Here is a 20683-nt window from a genome sequence, read left to right as displayed (position 1 = left end):
CCAAAGTGCCTTGTCCCTCCATGAATGGTCCACAGATGGAACACCCCAGGGTGCCTCTTATACAAACCACTCCTTCCCTCCTTGACCATCTGAGGAGTCATTTCACTCCCCTTGTGGTCTGTTGTGCTTTGCTGATCCTGTCAATGTTTCGGTACACCTTCCGTAATGAGATATACAGCCAGGTGTCTCTTCGTCCTAAAGGCTTAGGCTTCAGGCTTTCCAATGTGGACTTGTATCTTTGTTCTAAGTTCCCTCTTGGGACCTGTTCCTTTCAGGGTTGCCCCCAGTGTTTTTTTTTTTCAGTTGACCACATCAGGGTGTGGGGTCCTTGTGCATTGTTTGGGGACGTGTTCCTGTTCCACCTGTTTTGGTGGGTTCTGGTTGCTCAGCTTCTCCCTGGTTCAGGTTGGGTGTTCCCCTCTGGTGGTGTCTTTATTTATCCTTGTTTGGTTGGGTGATCCTCTGTGTTCTCCCCTTGGTTGTGTAGTACCCTCGTCTGGAAGGGGGCTCCACCTCATCAGTGTCAGCCGTTGGTCCTGGTCCAGGAGGTCCCTAATCCTCATCGTCAGGCCTGTCAGTGGCAGACAAACATCCTTCTAGTTCAGCCAATAGAATGGTGGCTTCGCTGTTGGGCAGCTTTTCGATATTCTGATTAATTGTGGATTCCTGCGTCCCTCAATGGATGAGACCGTAAAATCCATTTCTCTGAGTCTATTAGGCCCCCCCCTCCCCCCAACGCTCTTCATGCTCCTGGTACTGCTTTGCCCTAAAACTTAGGAATGCTGGGTAGAGGAGGGTTATCTAGGGGCTGACTTACGATTTTATGTCAGTGTCCAGTCCTCCTATAGGTGGCAGTATAACCGACTGTATCTGATTTCCTGTGTCCCTCCAAGAAAAGGATTTTACGGTAAGTAGCAGATATTATGTGGCCCTCGTCCAGCTCTGAATATTGTCTGTGGGTGAAGATTATATTCACTGTATGTACTGTACACTGGATAGATCCTCTGCCCCCCCCCCCCCCCCCATCTATAGGGATGATTTATTTACAGCCATCATATCACATCTATGCCAGACCTAATCTTTGAACATGTAATCGTTTGTCATGTATGCCGAGTCTGGGCAGCCATAGACATTGAAGAGCGTTTGGAAGATCTGATCACCCAAGGACCATCCTAACATAGATTTGTTATATAGGAGCTCATGGGCATTTGGATTGGTGCACCGAGCAGAACTCATCCCCAGTATAAGGATGGTCTCTCAGCAACAAAATCCCATAATAATAATTTCTTCCTTCTAAACCAGTCAGCCTTGGGGTGTTTATAGATTATGCCATGTATGTTTATGGAGAACCACCTCCTTTTCCACCCCATCGTGCCCCCCCGATGGCCTACCACCCCATCGTTCCCCCCATGGCTTACCACCATATCCTACCCATGGCTTATTCCACCCCATCCTGCCCATGGCTTATTCCACACCCCATCCTGCCCATGGCTTATTCCACACCCCATCCTGCCCGTGGCTTATTCCACACCCCATCCTGCCCGTGGCTTATTCCACACCCCATCCTGCCCGTGGCTTATTGCACACCCCATCCTGCCCGTGGCTTATTGCACACCCCATCCTGCCCGTGGCTTATTGCACACCCCATCCTGCCCGTGGCTTATTGCACACCCCATCCTGCCCGTGGCTTATTGCACACCCCATCCTGCCCGTGGCTTATTGCACACCACATCCTGCCCGTGGCTTATTCCACACCCCATCCTGCCCGTGGCTTATTGCACACCCCATCCTGCCCGTGGCTTGCCACCGCATCCTATCTACATCTTCTGTCTTAGGTTACTGATTTTTGAACAGCCTTTCCATTGGTGTTATTATTATTACTGGTCTGTGTATAATTTCTGTGAGTAATGGTACAATGAAATCAGCAGCAATTGAAACCACACCCCTTTTTCTGACATGTTGCAGATGGAGGGAAACATCTTTCATACTGCCATCCAACGGCACAAGCTAATGAATGCTGTATGTGAATTTTTCTTCTTAGGGGTCTTCCAGTGGTGGAAAAGCAAGAGCCGCGATTGCCCCCTTACCTTTCGTATCCCCACTTCCTCGTAAACGCGGGAAACACAGAGAGGAGAACTCACCGAAGATCCGATTTCTGCACGATGATGAAAACTAAGTCTTCAGACCTGACTTCTTGTTTCATATTCTTTAGATATTTCAATGACTCCGCCCCTAATGATATTCCAATGACTCCACCCCTAATGATATTCCAATGACTCGGCCCCTAATGATATTCCAATGACTCGGCCCCTAATGATATTCCAATGACTCGGCCCCTAATGATATTCCAATGACTCGGCCCCTAATGATATTACAATGACTCGGCCCCTAATGATATTACAATGACTCTGCCCCTAATGATATTCCAATGACTCGGCCCCTAATGATATTCCAATGACTCGGCCCCTAATGATATTCCAATGACTCGACCCCTAATGATATTCCAATGACTCGACCCCTAATGATATTCCAATGACTCGGCCCCTAATGATATTCCAATGACTCCGCCCCTAATGATATTACAATGACTCTGCCCCTAATGATATTCCAATGACTCCGCCCCTAATGATATTCCAATGACTCGGCCCCTAATGATATTCCAACGACTCGGCCTCTAATGATATTCCAACAACTCCGCCCCTAATGATATTCCAACGACTCGGCCCCTAATGATATTCCAATGACTCGGCCCCTAATGATATTACAATGACTCCGCCCCTAATTATATTCCAATGACTCCGCCCATAATAATATTACAAAGACTCCGCTCATAATCCGAAGCATGTTCTGCAGGTTTTTTATCATTAGGTGTTTGAGATCGATCCCAAAACAGTTGGGGGGTCAGTCCTTCTCACACGTTCTAGTGTTCAGTAATGATAAGTTTGGGGGGGGGGGGTCAGTCCTGCCTAAAGGTTCTAGTGTTCAGTAAGGATGAGTCGGGAGCAGGGGGGGCCATTCCTACTCACAAGTTCTAGTATTAAGTAACGATAAATTGGGGGATCAGTCCTTCTCACACGTTCTAGTGTTCAGTAATGATAAGTTGGGGGGGGGGGTCAGTCCCACTTACAAGTTCTAGTATTCAGTAACGATGAGTTGGGGGGGGAACAGTCCTCCTCGCAAGTTCTAGTATTTGGTAATGATGAGTTTGGAGCCCACTCACATATTTTGACATTGGGGTGAAGCGTGTAGGGTGAGGTGAGGAGTGTGGGTTGAGGAGTGTGGGGTGAGGGGAGGGGTGTGAGGTGGGTTGGGGAGTGTGGGGTGAGGAGAGTGCTGTGAGGTGGGGAGTGTAGGCTGAGGAGAGGAGTGTGAGGTGGGCGGGGGGGTGTGGAGTGTGAGGCAAGGAATGTGGGGTGGGGTGAGGAGTGCAGTGCTTAGTCTTGCTGTATGATACAGAAGATTAATAAAAGTCTACAATCAAAGTTTAGCAAGTGTGCCGATGTGTTTCTTAACCTGGAAGAATTGCCAGCTTCCCTTACATACTAGGATCTGATTTGCTGCTCATTTTGCTTTCTAGCAGAACAATGGAATAAATAGGTGAGGACTGTAAAAAAAAAAAAAAGCTGGAGAGCCGATGACATTTCTTGTAGATGATATGAAACCGGCAGCAGTATTGTGTTAGCCTAGTAAATTCCACTCAACCGTCTCCGGCTCTCTCAGGAATCTTCATTTCTCAGCTGACCACGTGGCTCGGTGTACTTAATGGTGAAACAAAGGCAAAAGAACACAGAAGGAAACAGCCATTACCATATCTGTCAGTGTGATGGGCCAGTGCCTAAGTGAGAAGGATCATCCTGGTCCTCTGAAGGGTCTCCCTGGTCCTCCTGAGTGGGAAGGATCTTCCTGATTCTCCCAGGCTCTCCCTGGCCCTTCTGTGCAAGAAGGATTTTCCTGGTTTTCTCAAGGTTCTCCCTGGTCTTTCTGCATGAGAAGGATCTTCCTGGTTCTCTGGAGGTTCATACTGGTCCTCTGGAGGGTCTCCTTGGGCCTTTTGAGTGAGAAGGATCTTCCTGGTTCTCTGGAGGGTCTCCTTGGGCCTTTTGAGTGAGAAGGATCTTCCTGGTTCTCTGGAGGGTCTCCTTGGGCCTTTTGAGTGAGAAGGATCTTCCTGGTCCTCTGGAGGGTCTCCTTGGGCCTTTTGAGTGAGAAGGATCTTCCTGGTTCTCTGGAGGGTCTCCTTGGGCCTTTTGAGTGAGAAGGATCATCCTGGTCCTCTAGAGGGTCTCCTTGGGCCTTTTGAGTGAGAAGGATCATCCTGGTCATTCTTGCCTCCAAGGAGAGGTCCAGCACTGATCTTTGTATAACAATGTCAATTTATCTGACCCCAAACAGCCCTCTAGATCCCATCTGTATACCTACTGCCAGTCCTGACTTCCTGGAGACCTCCAGCTCTGAACCTCCCTGCTTGTCCTACTCATTGCTCTTTCTATGGCCTTCTAGCTTTAGACTGTTGTCTGCCGCATCACCTATTACTGCTGGAGCGAACTGAAGAGAATTCCCTGGGGAATGCCACACAACCAAAGGTGGTTCCTGATGAAGGCCAATCAGTCCTTAGACCAAAAGGTCAATGCTACACCCATGTCACATATTACATAGATGTATACATGTACCATTTTCTATACTGAATCAGGTTTGGACTGGACTGGCCTCTCTTTGCCTCCTAAGTAAAATGAACGTTCAAAGTCCGTAGTGCTGATCTGTCTCACGTCATCTATAAAATAAAGAGAAGTCTGCATTCAAGGTGGGTGGGGGTTACTTACTGTGACGGTTCGCACCGTCACTGACAGTGAAAAAACTATGTGACAGATAAATTGATGGTTTGGACTGCTTCAGTTGGTCAGACTTGTAACAGATGCATGTCATCAGCTCAAACACCTGTCTTCCATGGATTGTAAATTATGCTGATTTGCTCACCTATTGTTTACTGTGGGTTCTCAGTATTTACACTATAATAATGTATATTATATCTTGTTTTACCTTTGGTGCCTGCAGTCTGGGCTTCCAGGCTGACTTAAGTACGCTGAGCTAATTAGCATGTGAATGATAACCTTGTCTAGGTGGGATTAACCATGAGTCAGCTGTACCTCGTTAGCTGTTCATTATGTGATGTTTTGGGTAAATATTCATGTAGTGACCGACCTACTTCTAAAGTGTATAAAAGTCTGTTTGTTTTAATAAAGGAGTTAGTTGTTTCCAGTATACAAACTGTAAGGCTAGTTTTGTATGACGACGGCTGGGATTTGATATCTATGTCCATGACTGCGAGGAAGCCGTATACTGACGGAAGACCACAAGTACAGTGTGGGTCTGAGGTTCCATTACACTTACCTTCATCAGATCCTAGAAGAAGCACAGTACAGAATGTTGCAGGATGATTCTCTGCCCTCTGCAGATGATAATGTGATAAAGGAAAAATGGTGCATGTAGGGCAAAAGGACACAGGATATCCAGAAATGCCACCATATGTATAATGTACAGGTGTGTAATATGTTCAGAAAATAACTCCAAAATGTATAGACATGGAGCCTATGATGGCACAACCAGTCGTTATATTAGGGAGGTGAAGGTTACACTTCTAAAGTATAAATGGTTGAATCCTCAACGAGGGGGGAAAAAATCCAGAAAACTCCAAAGGGAAAGCTGCATGAGTGGAACCAATATACAGAGACCTCATCACAGCATGCCATAAGGCTAATATACTGTACTTAGCTGTAAGGTAAGGCATCTCTCTGAGACAGGTCAATGAAAAGCTGGTATGAAAAGAACAGCCTGGAAAACTGCTCCACACCGGGACTACGCTGAGCTCTGCCCTTTGTAGGGTGTGAATGGAGCTCCTACCGCTCCAGCTTCTCCTCATTATCGTTCTTCTAGCAGCATGAAGAAAAGTTCAGTTGTTCTGCAGAGACTGATAACACCATGCAACAATACAAAACCTCATACAAGAATACAGGAATTTATTATCTATGACAGTACAGCAATGTAGAATGAATTTACTACAGTAAGAGACTGCACAGGATCTGCATCAGGGTGTAAAAATACAGACAAATAGGGAGAAAACTAGGAAATCTGGAAGACTCTGGCTAACCTCACTAATAATGACAATATTAACACCAAAGAGAGGGAACTATGAATCTGACTGAAGGGAAACTCTCTTACAGAAGGATTAGAGTTACCCCTAGACCTAGAAGGCCAACCTAAATGTGGAAAGATGAGGCAGGAGGGTGGCAGACTGCAGAGTGCAATGGGGGTCAGAAATATGAGAGAAAACTAACCAAGACGAAGAGAGAATCAGTGGAGTGGGATGGATGAGCCAAGTTAAGACAACAACCTGTCATGCATAAAGGAGAAAAAACACAAGTCATGTTGGACAGAAAAACCCATCATGGAGGGTGAAGGATTAAAAAAAAATATATAAAAACATCCATGTAGGACAGAGGAACTCAACTAGAACCAGCAGAATGAGATGGAGGAGCTAGATTAAGTGGTGAAGACAAAACCAACCATGTAGGACAGTAAAGTTGGGATAAGACCACAACCATTCATGTGTAAAGGGAGAAAAAACAAGTCATAGGAAAGAGGTACAATAGTCAGAGATGAAGACAAAACCAAGCACTAAGGTTGAAAGAAGAAGATTCAGAGATGAAGACAGAACCGATCACAAGGGTTGAAGGTAGGAGATGCAGAGATGAAGACAGAACCGACCACGAAGGACGATGGTAGAAGATTCAGAGATAAAGACAGAACCAACAAAGAGGGATGAAGATAGGAGATTCAGAGATGAAGACAGAACCGATCACAAGGGATGAAGGTAGGAGATGCAGAGATAAAGACAGAACCAACTACGAAGGACGATGGTAGAAGATTTAGAGATAAAGACAGAATCGACCAAGAAGGATGAAGGTAGGAGATTCAGAGATGAAGACAGAACCGACCAAGAAGGATGAAGGTAGGAGATTCAGAGATGAAGACAGAACCGACCAAGAAGGATGAAGGTAGGAAATTCAGAGATAAAGACAGAACCGACCACGAAGGATGAAGGTAGGAGATTCAAAGATGAAGATGGAATTGGTCACAGGACAAAGAAACTACTGTAGATTAAGAGATGATGGCAGGACCAGCCACACAGGACAGAGGATTTGGGTTTAGGGATAAAGACAGAACCAGCCTTGTGAGACAGAAGAACTGGGCTAAGAAAAAAAAATAAAGTGAGCCAGTGAAAAGAACCTGACTTAAAATGAAATAGAGAACCAGTGTTATTGGACAGAGGAACCCGATTCAGAGATACAGATAGGACCAGCCATGTAGGACAGAGAAACCAGATTCGGAGATACAGACAAAACCTACCACATAGGACAGGGGAATCAGATTTAAGATACAGATAGGACCAGCCACATAGGACAGAGGAACCAGATAGAAGATACAGATAGGACCTGCCACATAGGACAGAGGAACCAGATTGAAGATACACATAGGACCAGCTATGTAGGACAGAAGAACCGAATTGGAGATAAAAATAAGACCAGCCACGTAGGACAGAGGAACCAGATTGGAGATACAGATAGGACCAGCCACGTAGGACAGAGGAACCAGATTGAAAATACAGATAGGACCAGCCACAATGGACAGAGGAACCAGTTTGCCGATACAAATAGGACCAGCCATGTAGAACAGAAGAACCAGATTGGAGATACAGATAGGACCAGCCATGTAGAACAGAAGAACCAGATTGGAGATACAGATAGGACCAGCCATGTAGAACAGAAGAACCAGATTGCAGATACAGATAGGACCAGCTATGTAGGACAGAGGAACCGAATTGGAGATACAGATAGGACCAGCCACGTAGGATGGAGGAACCGGATTCAGAGATACAGAAAGGACCAGCCATGTAGGACCGGACCAGCCCTGCCAAACAGAGAACTAACATTCAGAGAGGAAGACATAACTGACCAGGAAGAACAAAGGTACTGAATTCCGAGGCATAGATATAAATGACCATATAGGAAGAAGAAGGCAGGATGAACTTGAAACCACAGGGTCACTTATACCCAGAAGATCAGCTGTAAGAGAAATTTAATGATGATGCCTCTGTAAATCTGCTCCCCAACTGTTGCAAATATACAGCTGCAGGACAAGTCAAAGATTTGTCTTCCACCTCCCCCACTGACCACTGTTGATTCTCCCATCGGCTCATATATTATATAATGACATGCAAGCCAGCGGGAGGAACTACAGCGGCCAACAAGGAAGGAAGTCTTCTACACACCTGGGCATGGAGAATACTTGAGCCACTGGGGAGCGGTAATGCAGCCAGTTCTCACTACGTGGCCTGCCAGAAAGGTTAGTAATTTCACGCATCCTCTACAGGAAGCCTATTGAGGAAAAGTGAGGCGGTGCTGAGAGGCACAGTGGCAGAAACACGATTCAGTGGTCCATGGCTCTGAACATGGATATTATCTCTGATTTCCCAGCAGCAGGATCGGTGTTCTCCCTACAGATGGCCCTTGCAGCCTCGAGGAACAGCAGTAAGTGTGTTCCTGGTCATTGGAGCAAGGAAAGCCAAGATTTTATTTTATATTCTACAAACTATGTTCATGGATGAGAGGGACCAACCATGTGGATCTGTCTCACATTCACAAAAATCCCATATCTTCATAAATGACAGAAATGTTCTTCTTTGGAACGGACTGTGGATCAGTTACATTGTTGTTATGAGGCTCAGGCAAAGGTTGAATGTTTATAGTCTGGCCAGTGCCAGATGATGGCAGGGATGGAAGAACTTTGTTCATCTCTGGTACAGTTAATGGCAAGGTTTTCACCGATATTGGTTCTGTCAATGCAGATGGTGGCTTGGCTGGTGGGGGTGGTGGATGTGCAGATGGTGGCTTGTTCATGGGTGGGACTGGTGGTGCAGATGGTGGTTTGTTCGTGGGTGGGATTAGTGGTGTAGGTTGTGGTTTGTTCATGGGTGGAATTGGTGGTGTAGATGGTGGCTTGTTCATGAATGGCATTGGTGGTGCAGATTGTAGCTTGTTCATGGGCGGTAGAGGTGGTGCAGACTGTGATTGGTGGATCAGAGAGATGGGTGGGGCAGACTGCACTGGGCTGGTTTCTGGCAGAGGTGGTGCAGACTGTGGTTTGGCGCTCTTGTTGTTCCCTGGTTTTATCACCTGACTATACAACGCCTCAATGTTCCCATTGTTGTTATTACTGTTTGACTGTATGACAGGAGATGGCATCTTTTCCAAATCTCTGTCTTTTCCGAGGACTTTTGGTAGAACTATTCCTTGGGGCTTTGGTGCCAGAATTGGCTTGGGGCCCGTCTTGGTACGGGGTTGACTACGTTGTCCCTGGAAGTTTGGTACGGAGTAATCATCAGTGTTCGGATTATACGGATATTCGTAACCAAGCTTTTCATCATTGGCCTGCTTCTTCCATGCAGCAGCCTCCATTCGTACTTCAGAGTAGAGCTGGGGAAGGTCAGAGGTACGCACTATACCCTCTGGCTCGTCATAGATATGCTCCTCACTTCCAGGAGGAACAGTCGAGATGCCAAGGGTTTTTGAGGAAACCCCTCCCCCCACTATCTCGTATCCCACCTGCTCATACAGGTCTGAATATAGTGGGGAGGCAACCTTCTCCTTATTTGATCGGACATCTTTGTTGCATACACTGTCCACAGGATCTGAATACAGAGGATCAAAATTAACTTTTACCCCCTTGACAGAATCTTTAGGCTCAGAGTAGACGGCCAAATGCTCGCTGTCTGCTGAATGATGGGAAACTGGAGAGCGAGGAGGAGTGCTGGCCTTCCCAGGCACTGAGGGCTCCAGTAGGTGTTGAGGTTGCGCCACCTTAACTGCAGGAAGATGGGGAAGAACTCTTCCTTTTAGCACTTTTTCCTCTGCCTCTTTCCTGGTGGCTAGGCCTGGTATGTCCACCTGGCCAGAATCGGAGCAATGATACATGTTGTCTGCGGGGGCGTCTGTCTCCAAAGTGGGGCCACTTAGCCGGTTCTCTGAACCTTGCTGAGCGCGGATGGAAGACTCCACCTTCTGGAAGATCTCATGTCCTTGGGATGTCTCAAATGTAAAATTTCCAGCCCCGGAGGCACATCGTCTGCCAGCTTCAAAGGAGAACATAACCTGGAACCAGAAAATACAGTGTACATGTTAATAAAGAATAGAGTGTGAGCTCTAAAGGCTAGCTGCAGATTAAACGCTTGCAGATCAGCTGAATTCTGAGATCTCTGTTCACATTAGATCTGCTCCACCTGATTTTCACTGACTGACTGATTTCAGCCTCTACTATGTCATATGCAACTTACAGCTTTGACCAATTTTTATGGAGATTTCATACAACCATCCACACATGCCCTATAGCAGAGATTCTCAGCCGGGGTTCCATGACAGGTCCCCAGGGGTTCTGTTGCAATATACCTGTCAGTTGCCCCATTTCCGATACTCTCCTATAACTTCCTCCGCATACAGAACGGTGCAGGGAGGCAACCAGTGTCTGTGCTGCTCCCCCCGGTCCCCTGCTGTCCATCCAAGGTTCTTGTGTGTGAGGTCACATGGGATGGAGGAGTGAGGAGGGCAGGTGGAGAACAGTGCGCCACAACCAGAACTAAGAGCCGCTTCCCTGCGATGCTCTGCATGAGAAGGAAACCACTACTGTAATGTGCCCTGCTCCCCCCGCCTATGTAGTGTGTCCTGCTCTCCCATGTAATCTGCCCTGCCACCTCTCATGTAATCTGCCCTGCCCCCTTTCATGTAATCTGCCCTGCCCCCTTTCATGTAATCTGCCCTGCTCCCCCACATGTAATGTGCCCTGCTCCCCCACATGTAATGTGCCCTGCTACCCCTCATGTAATGTGCCCTGCTCCCCCACATGTAATGTGCCCTGCTCCCCCACATGTAATGTGCCCTGCTACCCCTCATGTAATGTGCCCTGCTCCCTCCCATGTAATCTGCCATGCTCCCCCAGATGTAATTTGCCCAGCTTCCCCTCATGTTATGTGCCCTGCTCCCCCACATGTAATGTGCCCTGCTACCCCTCATGTAATGTGCCCTGCTACCCCTCATGTAATGTGCCCTGCTCCCTCCCATGTAATGTGCCATGCTCCCCCAGATGTAATGTGCCCTGCTCCCCCACATGTAATGTGCCCTGCTACCCCTCATGTAATGTGCCCTGCTCCCCCACATGTAATGTGCCCTGCTCCCCCACATGTAATGTGCCCTGCTACCCCTCATGTAATGTGCCCTGCTCCCTCCCATGTAATCTGCCATGCTCCCCCAGATGTAATTTGCCCAGCTTCCCCTCGTGTTATGTGCCCTGCTCCCTCCCATGTAATGTGCCCAGTTTCCCCTCATGTTTAGTGATGTCGCAAACATATAATTAGCCGTTCGCGAACCGGCGAACATTGCGAACCACCATAGACTTTAATAGGCAGGCGAATTTTAAAACCCACAGGGACTCTTTCTGGCCACAATAGTGATGGAAAAGTTGTTTCAAGGGGACAAACACCTGGACTGTCGCATGCCGGAGAGGGATCCATGGCAAAACTCCCATGGAAAATTACGTAGTTGACGCAGAGTCGGGTTTTATTCCATAAAGGGCATAAATCACCTAACATTCCTAAATTGTTTGGAATAACGTGCTTTAAAACATCCAGTGTGTGTATACGATCAGGTATGATGTTTTATCGATCAGGTAGTGTAAGGGTTACGCCCGCTTCACAGTGACAGACCAAACTCCCTGTTTAACGCACCGCAAACAACCGCAAACAGATCAGAACCGACCAAAATGGGACAGGAACTGGGCTTTAAGGGTTAGGGTTATGGTTAGAGGGTTAGGGTTAGGTTTAGTGTTAGGGGCTAGGGTTAGGGTTACGGTGAGATACTTAGGGTTAGAGTTAGTAGCCCTACCCCTCTAACTCTAACCCTCTAACCCTAAGCACTAAAAATAACCCTAACCTTAGCCCTGACCCTAACCCTAACTCTAACCCTAACCCTAGCCCTAACCCTAATTCTAATTTTTTTCTGGTTCTGGACATGCTACAGAGCTGAAACTTCACAGGTACACTTTTTAGACCCCCCAGACAATAAATCCAAAGAATTTTTTTTTTTTTTTTTTAAGTTTTCCAATAATTGTCTCTCTATCAAAAATAACAATTTTTAAGAACTTTTTTTGTGTGATTTAGTGTCTGGTGGGTCTAAAAAGTGTACCTGTGAAGTTTCAGCTCTGTAGCATGTCCAGAACCAGAAAAAAAGATCATTTTCCAGTAGAGCAGGGATGGTGGGAACCCCTTTTACACCTATATGATCTTTTGTTTCTGGTTCTGGACAAGCTGAAACTTCACAGGTACGCTTTTTAGACCCCCCCAGACACTAATCCAAAAAAAGTCATGCCTGCCACCGTATATATCAGTGGTGGGTGGGCAGTGGCACTGCAGTGGGCACAGTACACTCTGTGGACCTGACACAGCACTCACTGCAATTATGACAGAGGAAAAAAAAAAATGTTTTTAAAATGCAAGGTACTGTGCCTGTGCCACCCGAAATGAGTGTGGTGTGCACACAGTACAGTCTGTGGCCTCTCACACACAGTGGGCAGGCAACTGCAGTGTACAATAGATATATATATATATATATATATATACAGTGGGTACGGAAAGTATTCAGACCCCCTTATATTTTTCACTCTTTGTTATATTGCAGCCATTTGCTAAAATCATTTAAGTTCATTCTTCTTCCTCATGAATGTACACATAGCACCCCATACTGACAGAAAAACACAGAATTGTTGACATTGTTGCAGATTTATTAAAAAAGAAAAACTGAAATATCACATGGTCCTAAGTATTCAGACCCTTTGCTGTGACACTCATATATTTAACTCAGGTGCTTTCCATTTCTTCTGATCATCCTTGAGATGGTTCTACACCTTCATTTGAGTCCAGCTGTGTTTGATTATACTGATTGGACTTGATTAGGAAAGCCACACACCTGTCTATATAAGACCTTCTAGATCACAATGCATGTCAGAGCAAATGAGAATCATGAGGTCAAAGGAACTGCCTGAAGAGCTCAGAGACAGAATTGTGGCAAGGCAGAGATCTGGCCAAGGTTACAAAAAGATTTCTACTGCACTTAAGGTTCCTAAGAGCACAGTGGCCTCCATAATCCTCAAATGGAAGACGTTTGGGACGACCAGAACCCTTCCTAGAGCTGGCCGTCCAGCCAAACTGAGCTATCGGGGGAGAAGAGCCTTGGTGAGAGAGGTAAAGAAGAACCCAAAGATCACTGTGGCTGAGCTCCAGAGATGCAGTCAGGAGATGGGAGAAAGTTGTAGAAAGTCAACCATCACTGCAGCCCTCCACCAGTCGGGGCTTTATGGCAGAGTGGCCCGACGGAAGCCTCTCCTCAGTGTAAGACACATGAAAGCCCGCATGGAGTTTGCTAAAAAACACCTGAAGGACTCCAAGATGGTGAGAAATAAGATTCTCTGGTCTGATGAGACCAAAATAGAACTTTTTGGCCTTAATTCTAAGCGGTATGGGTGGAGAAAACCAGGCACTGCTCATCACCTGTCCAATACAGTCCCAACAGTGAAGCATGGTGGTGGCAGCATCATGCTGTGGGGGTGTTTTTCAGCTGCAGGGACAGGACGACTGGTTGCAATCGAGGGAAAGATGAATGCGGCCAAGTACAGGGATATCCTGGACAAAAACCTTCTCCAGAGTGCTCTGGACCTCAGACTAGGCCGAAGGTTTACCTTCCAACAAGACAATGACCCTAAGCACACAGCTAAAATAACAAAGGAGTGGCTTCACAACAACTTTGTGACTGTTTTTGAATGGCCCAGCCAGAGCCCTGACTTAAACCCAATTGAGCATCTCTGGAGAGACCTAAAAATGGCTGTCCACCAACGTTTACCATCCAACCTGACAGAACTGGAGAGGATCTGCAAGGAGGAATGGCAGAGGATCCCCAAATCCAGGTGTGAAAGACTTGTTGCATCTTTCCCAAAAAGACTCCTGGCTGTATTAGATCAAAAGGGGGCTTCTACTAAATACTGAGCAAAGGGTCTGAATACTTAGGACCATGTGATATTTCAGTTTTTCTTTTTTAATAAATCTGCAACAATGTCAACAATTCTGTGTTTTTCTATCAGTATGGGGTGCTATGTGTACATTCATGAGGAAGAAGAATGAACTTAAATGATTTTAGCAAATGGCTGCAATATAACAAAGAGTGAAAAATTTAAGGGGGTCTGAATACTTTCCGTACCCACTGTATATATATAAAAAAAGAAAAAACTCAATTACCAGCCCTTAAAAGGGCTTTTGGGGACACTATATATATATATATATATATATATAAAAAATTACACAAATACCAGCCCTTAGAAGGGCTTTTTGGGGTGCTGTCAGGATGCTGTCTTTACAGCAGTAGTGGACCAGGAACACTGACTAACAACTGTCCCTAGCTATTAACAGCAGCAGCAACACTCTCCCTGCTCTCACTAACACACTGCTTCAGAATGATCTAAGATGGATGCTGCCCTTGCTTATTTATAGGAGGTGGGAGGGTGTGGGAGGGAGGTATGCTGATTGGCTGGAAATGTGCCTGCTGACTGTGAAGTTCAGGGTCAAAGTTTGCCTCAATGATGTATTATAGGGGGCGGACCGAACATCGCATATGTTCGCCCGCAGCGGCGAACGCGAACATGCTAAGTTCGCCGGGAACTGTCCGCCGGCGAACAGTTCGGTACACCTCTACTCATGTTATGTGCCCTGCTACCCCTCATGTAATGTGCCCTGCTCATCCATGTAATGTACCCTGCTCCCTCCATGTAATGTGCCCTGCTACCCCTCATGTAATGTGCCCTGCTCCCTCCCATGTAATGTGCCCTGCTCCCCCCACATGTAATATGCCCTGCTCCCTCCCATGTAATGTGCCCTGCTCACCCCATGTAATCTACCCTGCTCCCCCACATGTAATGTGCTGGGCTCTCCCCCATGTAATGTGCCCTGCTCACCAACATGTAATGTGCCCTGCTCCCTACTTGGGAGGTGGGGTTATGGGCTCCCTACTATGCACCATAACCCCGCCTCCAACCCTCAATCATCCAACCTCCGACCTGAGTGTACTTTATTAGCTGCAAAGCACTCCCTAGGTCCTGAGCCATAAAACTGCCTCAGCTGTTACCCCATCTTTGACCTCCAACCTCAGACCAGTGCCTGGACCCCTGGTGTGACCCGGTCTCTGAAAACTCACTTTGTGAGTAAACTGAGAGCATAGCCTCCAACCTCAGACCAGTGCCTGGACCCCGTGTGTGACCCCATCTCTGAAAACTCCTTTTGTGAGTAAACTGAAAGCATAGCTTCCAACCTCAGACCAGTGCCTGGACCCCGTGTGTGACCCCATCTCTGAAAACTCACTTTATGTGTAAACTGAAAGCATAGCCTCCAACCTCAGACCAGTGCCTGGACCCCGTGTGTGACCCCATCTCTGAAAACTCACTTTATGTGTAAACTGAAAGCATAGCCTCCAACCTCAGACCAGTGCCTGGACCCCGTGTGTGACCCCATCTCTGAAAACTCACTTTATGTGTAAACTGAGAGCATAGCCTCCAACCTCAGACCAGTGCCTGGACCCCGTGTGTGACCCCATCTCTGAAAACTCACTTTATGTGTAAACTGAGAGCATAGCCTCCAACCTCAGACCAGTGCCTGGACCCCTGGTATGACCCCCATCTCTGAAAACTCACTTTATGAGTAAACTAACAGAATAGCCTCCAAGTCCAAGCCAGTGCCTGGAGCCCTAGTGTGACCCGGTCTCTGACTACCTCTCAATGTGTAACAGCCCTACAGGCTAAAACATATGGGCTCCTCCTTGGTGTAACTTTGGATTCCCTTCCTGCACTCCCCTGTACTGTGTTCTGTGGTTGTTGTGGTCTGTGACCTTCCATTGATCACAGCACTGGTCACCTCTTGGTGTTCTTTGTTATTCAGTTACAGAGCGCTCATACCCTACACCCGGGGTCTATATACATATATACAGTATATTGAATGTAAACCATCTGACTTGCACCATGTTTTTTACATAACCCCCCCATGCTTCTGCCATTGGGGCTCTTGCTTGGAATGCATCTTTAGATCCTTGGCTCATCCATGATGGGTTAAAAGACTTCTTTCTAGATGCAGAGAGCGGCACAACATCCGCCATGCCTAGTTTCTAACAATTCACTTCATAAGTGCACCAGATGTAGTACTGCAAATGACTTCACGCTTCAAGCAGTTGTGCCCCCTTTTTATTTTCCTGCCCCCTTCTCTTTGGTGTGGTGATGGTTAAGGCTGAGGAAACTCCCCATTAGCTGGGCTCTGCGAACGTTCTAAGCCTGGGAGAAGCACCTTCCTGTACAGGCTTCCACATTGTCAGAACTACAAAGACTTCAGGCTCCATTCTGGTTCCACTACCTGCCTGTTGTCACCTGGTCACCTCCAGCCACCTGCTTCTCTCACCCACATTTGTTGGGTTTGTGTGTATGCCAGTCATTGCCTCACTTTGGGCCTAGTTTTTTTGTGGTTCACTATTTTGTCATATAGTTGCACAGCGGTCAGTTCTGCTGCAGCAGGGGAATGCAGCCCATGCTTCCAAATTACCAACAGCAGCGATTTTCTCTCCTCTCCAAGAAAGGACCAACACCTGCAACAAAGATCCGGGGACTACTATTAATATAGGGTCTTCCCCTCTGGAGTCTTGTATAGCTCTGTAAGGTAAGTCCCAGCCCTCACATACAGCCACAAGACCCTTGATATCCACTTCATATTTTTCATTGGGCTGTGCACAGGCAATACAAAAATATACGGTAAGGGGGGACCTTACTGGGCATTCGCACTGCAATTCATTAATATTGCAGGAGTCATATGAACCTGGAACCTGACTTGTAGAGGCTACGAGAAGAGCTAGCCTGCAGCCAGGGGAGATGTAACCTACAGTGATCCATGGATGCTCCCCCTCATAGGTGAAGCCTGAGGATCTCTTCTTCCATAAAAGGTAAGACAAAGGGTTAAGGTCCTCTCGGGGGATGTTGGCAGAGGTCCTCTCCCTCTTAGTGGATGTTGGCAGAGGTCCTCTCCCTCTTAGTGGATGTTGGCAGAGGTCCTCTCCCTCTTGGTGGATGTTGGTAGAGGTCCTCTCCCTCTTAGTGGATGTTGGTAGAGGTTCTCTCCCTCTCGGAGGATGTTGGTCGAGGTCCTCTCCCTCTCGGAGGATGTTGGTCGAGGTCCTCTCCCTCTCAATGGATGTTGGTAGAAGTCCTCTCCCTCTCGGGAGATGTTGGTCGACGTCCTCTCCCTCTCGAGGGATGTTGGTCGAGGTCCTCTCTTTCTCGGGGGATGTTGGTCGAGGTCCTCTTCCTCTCTAGGGATGTTGGTCGAGGTCCTCTCCCTCTCGGGGGATGTTGGTCGAGGTCCTCTCCCTCTTAGTGGATGTTGGTAGAGGTTCTCTCCCTCTCGGAGGATGTTGGTCGACGTCCTCTCCCTCTCGGGGGATGTTGGTCGAGGTCCTCTCCCTCTCGATGGATGTTGGTAGAAGTCCTCTCCCTCTCGGGGGATGTTGGTCGAGGTCCTCTCCCTCTCGATGGATGTTGGTAGAAGTCCTCTCCCTCTCGGGGGATGTTGGTCGAGGTCCTCTCCCTCTCGGGGGATGTTGGTCGAGGTCCTCTCTTTCTCGGGGGATGTTGGTCGAGGTCCTCTCCCTCTTGGGGGATGTTGGTCGACGTCCTCTCCCTCTCTAGGGATGTTGGTCGAGGTCCTTTCCCTCTTGGGGGATGTTGGTCGAGGTCCTCTCTTTCTCGGGGGATGTTGGTCGACACCCTCTCCCTCTCGGGGGATGTTGGTAGAGGTCCTCTCCCTCTCGGGGGATGTTGCCCGACGTCCTCTCCCTCTCGGGGGATGTTGGTCGAGGTCCTCTCCCTCTCGGGGGATGTTGGTCGAGGTCCTCTCCCTCTCGGGGGATGTTGGTTGACGTCCTCTCCCTCTTGGGGGATGTTGGTCGAGGTCCTCTCCCTCTCTAGGGATGTTGGTCGAGGTCCTCTCCCTCTCGGGGGATGTTGGTCGAGGTCCTCTCGCTCTCGGGGGATGTTGGTCGAGGTCCTCTCCCTCTCGGGGGATGTTGGTCGAGGTCCTCTCCCTCTCGGGGGATGTTGGTCGAGGTCCTCTCCCTCTCGGGGGATGTTGGTTGACGTCCTCTCCCTCTCTAGGGATGTTGGTCGAGGTCCTCTCCATCTCGGGGGATGTTGGTCGAGGTCCTCTCTTTCTCGGGGGATGTTGGTCGAGGTCCTCTCCCTCTCGGGGGATGTTGGTCGACGTCCTCTCCCTCTCGGGGGATGTTGGTATGGGGGGACAGAAAAGGTTCTTCACCAAACTGTAACCACAGGGCTGGAAGAGCACAAATTTCTACAATGTCTTTGTTTGATGGAGGATTACAAGGACCCTTCAGTGGAGACTCTTGAATCCTATAATTTGGAAGGGAGGTCAAATACTGTAGTGCGAATACCTGCACCAGAGCAAATTCATCTTCCCAGTCCCTCTGTAATCAGTGGGGGATGGGGGTGTGATCATCTAGATGTTTAGCTTGTGATCCTCTAAATATCATATACATGATCCCGGATATCCCCGACCCTCAGCACCCTCCCCATCCCTTCATGAAATGACTCGTATTCTTCCTTCAATATGTCCAGAATCCTCTTACCAACTCCCTACTCAATGCCTCTCAGAACCCCGACATGCAGACATATGGTGTGCCGTATAAAACCAGGAGTAACATTAGTGTCTGTGTGACCTAGAAGAGCCAGTCAGGTGCGCCCATCGTTTTACAGTTTGGACCATAACAATGAATAGTTGCATGGAAGTTAATTTCCCAGCCGGATGCTGGGAGTAGTGCACCATCTCGTTTTTAGGCGGAGCCCCGCCACATCTGACATGTGAAGGTTCCTACCTTGTCCCTTCCGTATCGGCGGAGCAGTTTGTATGGCCAGGAATAGAGGCTTTCCTTCGTCTCCGGAGACTTCAGTATCAGACAATCACTTTCTGCTCTGAGAATGTAGGAGCCTCTCAGACCGCAACGCTCAGCAGCTTCCGTCCTCTGCGCCGTCACCCAGAACTCCGCAACTGGAAACAAAAAAAGAACGCCGTCAGTGGGGGGAATACCTGAGACAGGATGTGGTGAGGAGAGGACCCTAAGAGGAGGACAATGTAGGATATACACGAGGAGATACACCGGGAAGATGACATTGCGTACTATGGAGAGGAGAAGGTGGGATATACACGTGGAGAGGACACGGGGAACTATGGAGAGGAGAAGGTGGGATATACACGAGGAGAGGACACGGGGCACTATGGAGAGGAGAAGGTGGGATATACACGAGGAGAGGACACGGGGCACTATGGAGAGGAGAAGGTGGGATATACACAAGGAGAGAACACGGGGCACTATGGAGAGGAGAAGGTGGGATATACACGTGGAGAGGACACGGGGCACTATGGAGAGGAGAAGGTGGGATATACACGAGGAGAGGACACGGGGCACTATGGAGAGGAGAAGGTGGGATATACACGAGGAGAGGACACGGGGCACTATGGAGAGGAGAAGGTGGGATATACACAAGGAGAGAACACGGGGCACTATGGAGAGGAGAAGGTGGGATATACACGTGGAGAGGACACGGGGCACTATGGAGAGGAGAAGGTGGGATATACACGAGGAGAGAACACGGGGCACTATGGAGAGGAGAAGGTGGGATATACACAAGGAGAGAACACGGGGCACTATGGAGAGGAGAAGGTGGGATATACACGTGGAGAGGACACGTGGCACTATGGAGAGGAGAAGGTGGGATATACACGATGAGAGGACACGGGGCACTATGGAGAGGAGAACTATGGAGAGGAGAAGGTGGAATACACACGAGGAGAGGACACGCGGCACTATGGAGAGGAGAAGGTAGGATATACACGAGGAGAGGACACAGGGTACTATGGAGAGGAGAAGGTGGGATATACACGAGGAGAGGACGCGGGGCACTATGGAGAGGAGAACTATGGAGAGGAGAAGGTGGAATACACACGAGGAGAGGACACGCGGCACTATGGAGAGGAGAAGGTGGGATATACACGAGGAAAGGACACGGGGCACTATGGAGAGGAGAAGGTAGGATATACACGAGGGGAGGACACGGAGCATCATGGAGAGGAGAAGGTGGAATATACACGAGGGGAGGACATGGGGCACTATGGAGAGGAGGAGGTGGGATATACACGAGGAGAGGACACAGGGCACTATGGAGAGGAGAAGGTGGGATATACACGAGGAGAGAACACGGGGCACTATGGAGAGGAGAAGGTAGGATATACACGAGGGGAGGACACGGAGCATCATGGAGAGGAGAAGGTGGAATATACACGAGGGGAGGACATGGGGCACTATGGAGAGGAGGAGGTGGGATATACACGAGGAGAGGACACAGGGCACTATGGAGAGGAGAAGGTGGAATATACACGAGAAGAGGACACGGGGTACTATGGAGAGAAGAAGGTGGGATATACACGAGGAGA

General features: G+C 48.2%; 2 protein-coding genes across 2 annotated transcripts in view; one reads left to right on the top strand and one right to left on the bottom strand.

The window, feature by feature from the left end:
* M1AP (meiosis 1 associated protein) overlaps window positions 1-2196 on the top strand; it is a 36939-nt gene extending 34743 nt beyond the window's left edge. Inside the window, exon 9 of the mRNA XM_082243504.1 lies at window positions 2042-2196. Coding sequence (XP_082099630.1) covers window positions 2042-2176 — 135 coding nt within the window. The 3' untranslated portion in view covers window positions 2177-2196. The remainder of the gene's footprint in view (window positions 1-2041) is intronic.
* Window positions 2197-8672: 6476 nt separating this feature from the next.
* The window catches only part of DOK1 (docking protein 1), a 71680-nt gene continuing 59669 nt past the window's right edge, over window positions 8673-20683 (bottom strand). The window contains exons 4-5 of the mRNA XM_082243186.1: window positions 19068-19240; window positions 8673-10205 (exon numbers count right to left, since the gene is read on the bottom strand). Of these exons, the coding sequence (XP_082099312.1) occupies window positions 8694-10205; window positions 19068-19240 (1685 nt within the window). The 3' untranslated portion in view covers window positions 8673-8693. The remainder of the gene's footprint in view (window positions 10206-19067; window positions 19241-20683) is intronic.

Source organism: Pelophylax lessonae (genome assembly GCF_965119305.1).
Source record: "Pelophylax lessonae genome assembly, chromosome: 1".
In the NCBI taxonomy this organism is placed as follows: domain Eukaryota; kingdom Metazoa; phylum Chordata; class Amphibia; order Anura; family Ranidae; genus Pelophylax; species Pelophylax lessonae.
This window is presented reverse-complemented; position numbering and strand designations above follow the sequence as displayed.